The 7,034-nt window shown below is 35.1% G+C and overlaps 1 protein-coding gene across 1 annotated transcript in view; it reads right to left on the bottom strand.

Annotated features, from left to right (window-relative positions):
• The window catches only part of LOC122796735 (desmoglein-2-like), a 1,204,637-nt gene that overhangs the window by 407,418 nt on the left and 790,185 nt on the right, over positions 1 to 7,034 (bottom strand). Inside the window, exon 9 of the mRNA XM_044065444.1 lies at positions 6,123 to 6,391. Within this exon, the coding sequence (XP_043921379.1) occupies positions 6,123 to 6,391 (269 nt within the window). The remainder of the gene's footprint in view (positions 1 to 6,122; positions 6,392 to 7,034) is intronic.

Here is a 7,034-nt window from a genome sequence, read left to right as displayed (position 1 = left end):
AACTTTGCAGCAGTCGGAACTAAGATAAAAAACATCCGACTCTTCAGCAATCAGAACTTTGATAAAAAACAATTTGACTTAATCGTGTTCCAGATACAAAAAATTCCTTTGCAGCAGTCGGAAGATAAAAACAATCTGTCTTACTCTTGGTCCAGATAAAAAAAAATACCTTTGCAGCAGTTGTTTTCTTCCAAAATGAAATAAAGCAGTCCAGCTCGCAGATCAGATTCATTCAAATAAACTTGCAATTTCCACCACTGAAGCACTTCCTAGCCGGTTCCTGGTCACAGATCAGATCATTTCAAATAAACAATGAAGCATCCAGATGGAAATGTGAGCCCTTGAGCTCAATTCCAACAGGCTGACAGAGCTGACATCATCCGACATGTGATGACATCAGCAAAAAAGAAAATTAAAAAAAAAAACTTGGAAAATTCGGAAATGAAGGGGTGCTACTCAGGAATTGTGGTACCTCATTATTTGGACCCCAAAACTCAGTAAAAACTGAGTAATTCAGTATGTTTGGGAGGCATGGTGTGTGTGTGTGTGTGTGTGTGTGTGTGTGTGTGTGTGTGTGTGTGTGTGTGTGTGTGTGTGTAATTTAAACTAGCCATTCTGTTTGTATGGCAGATAAAGTGTGTGTATGTTGCTGTATGACAGAGTAGGTGTGTGTGTTGTTAACATACCTCTCAGCTGACCAGATTTTTATGTTATATTTTGTTCACTTCCTCATAAAATTTGTGGTTTTCTGGCAATTCACAGAGGACTGAATTCATATCTTTCAGAAAATGCATGCTAACACAAGTCCTGTTATTCTAGCAATTTTATTAGTTTAAAAGAGCAATATTTAAAATCTATCCCTATTTTTGGGCCATTGTATCTCCATTATTTTAGGCTTTGTCCTGATTTTTTGGGCTAAGGGACTGAGAAGTATGCATTCCTCTCAACTGTCCAGATTTTTACCTCATAGTTTTGGCCTATTCCTCATATATGTTGTGGTTTTCTGACAATTCACAGAGGACTGAAATCACTAAATAATGACATAATTTTCAGACTTCATACCCTTCATAAAATACACGCTAAGACAAATCCTGTTATTCTGGCAACTTTCCAAGTCTATAAGAGCAATATTTAAACTCTATCCCTATTTTTTGGCCATTGACCCCCCCATTATTTTAGGCTTTGTCCAGATTTCTTGTGCTAAGTGGTTGAGAATTATGGAAGTATGGTATGTAATGCCCTAGTTGAGGGGGGGGGCAGGTTAGTCGATTAACTTGATCAGGCTTGACCCTGTAACTTGGTTACAGGAGACAAGAGCTTGCATTCTCTATACCAACTACCAGACTGCAGATGGAATTGTGAGCTTCAGTGGATGCAAGGGCCCAAATCCTCTTCTCTAACTACCAGACTGCTGAAGGAATTGTGAGTTTCAATGGAGGCAAGAATCTGAATCCTCTATACCGACTACCAAAATGCTGATGAAATTGTGAGTTTGAGTGTCAGTACATTTTCAGGGAATTATGAGTTTCAGTGTATTTTCATAGAAATGTGAGTTTCAGGGAAAGAGAAATTTACTGTTGCTCATGCTAAGTCTGTTTTCAATGTGCAACTAACTGTCTTGTTTATAAAAGAGCAGCCACTGTTTGTGCTGTATAATTTCAAAGCAGTGTTAGTAGCATAATTGTCTTTGGTGCAGAAGGATGTGGATTCCACTCCCACACCATGAAGAGGGAGTGTTGGTATTGCAGTGCCTCAATAGCTGATTATTTGGTGCATTTTAAGGAGGATAGGGGTTCTGCCCTCTTGAGTGTGTCCTCCTTTGTATAAGATGCCTCGTAACTATGAACTTGTCATTTTGTCAGTCATTCCCTATTGCAATATCACCAGCTTACCAGTTTTTTTAATGCTACATAGGCAATTTATTCTTCAAGGCTAGCAGGCACTGAATTTGTAGATGAAACATTGAAATGTCAAGTGTTTGCCAGTAGCAACCTCTTCATTAGTTACCGATCTCTTTAATGTGGAATTATTCAGATAACTTTTACATCTATAGAAATTGTTCTTATTGAGTGATATAGCTGGATTGTAATGACATAGGTTTGAATGGCTTTTTATGGCTGAAATTTTCTGAAATGGGTAGTTTTGTCATTTTTCATTGTTGGTTCATACATTTTATTTCATTGCTTACTAGAAGTATGTTCAAAACTACAAATTTAAAACACATTCTAACAAGTAGTGCTGTATTATACAAGGAATATAATTTAATACAATCAGGAAGGTGAATCAAAGAACATATATGTGTATGCATGGCCATATAAATGTGTGAAAGAAGCCTATGGTTTGAAAATGGTCCAAAGGTAAACTAAATCCTTCACTGGCCAGATGCATTTCCTTTGAATGTGGGTTTTATGCCGTTCGAATGTGAGATTCAAGGACAGAGAAGTTTACTGCTCAAGTTAAGTCTGTTTTCATTCTGAGACTGTGTTACTTGTTTAGCAAGTGGCTATGAGTGTTTGTGCTATTTTATTTCAATATCTGTAATCACTGTAGAACTAAATAAGAAAGCAGGATGCAAACTAACAAGTTTGACTAGTGATTATGGTAACTAGAGAGAAACAGGAGACACTGTTAGCTCTTTCCCTGTACTCAGTCTCTTGCAACCTCTTCTGTGGAGATCTGTGTCTAGTCTTTCAAGCCATGAAAGATCCAACCCTATTTGACTTCCTTTTTTTTCCATAATAATTTTTTATTGAAATATATTTTCCAAAAACATTACAAAAATACAATAAACATCACACACATAATACACTATAACTACTACAAACCATTTATACAATATCTACATGAAATGCTTCCTATATTTAATATATTCCTAAAATCAGTATCATGCTAATATAATATTAAATACCTTTTCCCATATTTTCGGGTTATTAATATTTTTGTTAGTTTGTTTCAGAAGTAATTTATGTGCTAGTATATGTTTTATAGCCACAAGCTTAAAATTATTCCATGATGTCTTATGTGGTTCTAGCCAATTTGTGGCTATATAGAGTTTCATCAGCAAAAAAATATTCATACAAATAATAGTTTGCGATCTGGAAAGCTCTCTTGGAGGAATGTGTAGAATCATAAATTCCCATGACAGTGTAGAACTTTGATAACCCATCTTTTGCAGTTGTACTTTAAGAGAGTTCCAAAGTTTATATACGCATTTACAACTCCAGAACATATGAAGAAGATCCGCTGTTTGATCTGCACAGTATGGACAAATTGGAGAATTCCTAGGGTTAAATTTATGTAATCTAAGATGTGTGTAATATGCATTGTTCCAAATCATCAATTGTGTGTACATCAGTTTTTGAAAAGAAACTGATTTCCTAGTTATATCAATTGCTTTTAATATCTGATTGTGTGTTACTGTTACTTTGTTTACCCAATACTCTGAAAGCAAAATTTTATCCTGAAATTTCAAATCCTTAATTAATTTGTATGCAGTTGCTATAAATTTAGTGTCTTGTTGGATAGCTTGCCACAATTCAGAGCACTTATCCACAAATCCGGCTGCAGGTTTAAAGTTCCTAAAGTAGCTCAAGGCAAGTTCTTTAACTTGTCTCATTATAACAATGTAACTTCTAGGTAGATTCATTTCCTGTCTAATTTGTAAAGCCGATAAGTCAAGTTTATTAAAACATCAAATAGAGTCAGATTAAGTATTAATGGAAATTTGCTGAGATCGATCAGCTGATTATTTAGTTTAAAATTAGGATTCCTGTGGAAAGGTTGAAGAACCATCATATATTGCAATAAATCTACGGACTGAAATAAAGTTTGCAAAGATGAGACACAGGTTATTATGTGGTCCATGACCCCATATTTTATCAGACTAATTTTGTCCATAAAGGGCAATGCTTTAGGATTTATTTTCCTATCCAAAATATGCTTATGATTCAAGACCACCCAAGTTGGTATCCATTTTGTATTCGTTAAATCATAATTAGCAATTCTTAAAATTTTATTAGCGTTTACAATCTAATAATATGCTTCAAAGTTTGGTAGCTCAAGTCCCCCTCTTGTTTTAGGGGTCATTAATTTCTCATAAGATATTCTAGTTTTTTTTGGGTTCCAGATAAATTTAGCTAGATCTTTATGCATTTGTTTAAAAACTGTTTTTGAAATTGATAATTGGGCAGACCTAAATATGTATAACATTCGTGGTACCTATTTGACTTCCTATTCCTTAGCAAAACTAATGGTATTTCAAATACTCACTTAGAGGAACTAAGCCTTTATCATCAGACATATAAAACACATTGCCATGATAGATTTATATCCCAACTTATTCCTCATCTCTAGAACAAGCTCCCACTACATGTCAAGCACAGTAGCACCTTCACCACCTTCAAGATAACTCTAAATAATTAGATGGGCACTTTCAAATTCTTCCCTGGTCTATCTTGTCATGCCCTCCTTTAAGCTAGAGGGAACTTTTGAATAGTGTTTTTTGGCTAGGCCTGTGATGGTCTGCAGACTAATTGCCTTGTACTTACCTGTGAACCTATGAACCCAAATAACAAACTTCTGTTCCATAAAAGTGTTTATGTCAACCTAGTTGAACAAAAGCAATACTGAGGTACAGTGGGGCTGATGTATTATTTGTGAATTTATTAACTTGTTTTTTTTACTGCAATATACCAGGATGTTTAGCACTACTGATTGCACAATAATAAGAAACACACAGTGTCATTGCAATCAAATTTTCACACTTTGGCATGATTTTGAAGGGAATTTTAGAGGGATAATTTCTCCATAGTTAAACAGGATCATGAAGCCTGAAGGAGTAAACTACAGAGGCGATGGGAACTGCCTGGTGCCTGTTATAGTGCATATCTATTAGATATCCCTGATTCAAAGGTTTGTTCTGTCACTTCTAAATTCTGTGATGTTTTCAGATATAAAAAATAATCATCACAGCAGCAAATTCCCTTCTGTTCAGAAAATTACTGTTAATTCATAACTTTTTATTCTGTCAACATTCTAAGGCACTACATCCCAAGTTTTTACCTTATTCGTGGTTTGGAGCTTTTGTTCCTGATTATTTTAACATTTTCAGTGATTTGGAGGTGAGAGCTTAGGAGCTATTTCAGCACTCATAAATTCTTGAATACGTTCCACTATGTCAGGTGTCTGCACTTTGTACGCCTTGTAGCATGAGTGACAGCATTGTTCCTGCCACCCTATATTGAGTTAGATTACTGGCTTTTGCTAAAAGTACTTCCTTTTATGGGTTGAGATACTACACAGACTACTTCTTTCTGCAGACCAACATATTTCTAACAGATTCTGACTAAATTATCATGACTGCTACAGTGACTAATGATTTTTATTCTTGTTTAATAAGACGATCGAACACTTTTTTAAATGTTAAAGAGCTGTGCTATTGTCTTGCAATTACACATTGTTTGGCCACATGTAAACATTTTGTGCAGTACTCTACCCCATCTACAGCTATAAAACTTACAGATCCTGTACCTTTATTTCTGTGCTTCAGGGTTAAATGCTGCTGAAGTAAATAACTGCGTCATGAGTTTTGCCTCTGCAATCAGTGTCTATGGATCCTACTGTTGCCACTAAAACCGTCCTTCTCTATACAAACTTTAATTGAGCAGAAGCATGACACAGCTTACTCCTTTCTGACTAGCTGTTATTCTTAGACCTGTCTCACTATATCATTCAGTATATTTAGCTTTCATTTCAGTAATATATACCTAGCCAATGTTCATGCAACTTGATGCAGTATTCTGAATACAACACACAATAGGACCTGTATCTGTGCTGGTAAATTCCAGCCACTGCACTTGTAAGTAGTATATCATGTGGTGCAGGTGTTTTATCATCACATTTCACTAACAGTACATTAAACAGGTATCACAAACCTTCATATATTTTGCTCACAAGATTTGAAAAGAAATGCTCATTGCAAAACTCTTCAACATGTTAGGCAGAATAGTCATCAGCAGATGAGATCTAATCTAATAAGCCATATAAAACATAAATCAGTAATTTCTAGGTTTAGCTCTGGTTTTACTTATTTAAATAAAAAAAGATGAAGAAAGGCATCTTACGTGACATTTTTTACAGGCAACCCACTATCTTCATCAACAGCTTGATATGTTCCAACTACTGTATTGATAGTAGTGGTCTTCTTATCTTCATTAACTTGAATGACCTTCCATTTTGGCCGGAAAATAGGACCCTCGGGTACATTTATTATCTTTACATTTAGTGGGACTGGCTTTTGGACACCAACTTTGCCAAGTGAAGGGTGGTAGGGTGCTTTATTTGAAATAACAATGCCCAGTAAGAAATTCTGAAGCTCTTCATAATCTACTTCCTATAGAAGAAGAAGAGGAAACAAAAACCAAGAAAAAGAAAAACAGAATAATATACCCATTAATGACATACTAAATAGTCAGCCATGCATAAATTAAACTGAAATGAAAAATAGCTCTCTGTTAATAATATGATCCATTGCCAGCTCCTTTGTTTTTTTTTTATTACTCTGCAACCACTTACCAGAGGCAAACTGATAAATTCAGACAATATAAATTCACAAAGAAAGGGGATGAATCAGTTTAAAAGAAACTTGGTTCTACAAAATTTAATATTGACCAATTCAGTTTAAACCTTGCCCTGTTTTTAATAGTCATGCGTTGCGACATTACCCATATGTGTTATATCTCCTTTTCAAAAATATTGATATGAATCTTTTCAAAATCACTGATGCCAAAATTATTTTGATTGTGATAACTCTGTACCTACCTTTTCATACGTCAACCATTCATATAAACTTCTCTACCATTTTTGCACTTGAAAGGATACCCATTAACAATGGACTAAGGTGGGAAGTTACAAAAACCATGAGAAACAATACAAAGTAGTTAAAACAAAAAAAAACAGCCAGCGATGCCAAACAGTCCATTTATTAATGAGCGCTTTCGAAGGAGTCGGTGTCCTAACTTCTTCAGACAAAAAAG

This window comes from Protopterus annectens, chromosome 3.part0, assembly GCF_019279795.1.
Source record: "Protopterus annectens isolate FY-2018-M chromosome 3.part0, PAN1.0, whole genome shotgun sequence".
In the NCBI taxonomy this organism is placed as follows: Eukaryota; Metazoa; Chordata; order Ceratodontiformes; family Protopteridae; genus Protopterus; species Protopterus annectens.
This window is presented reverse-complemented; position numbering and strand designations above follow the sequence as displayed.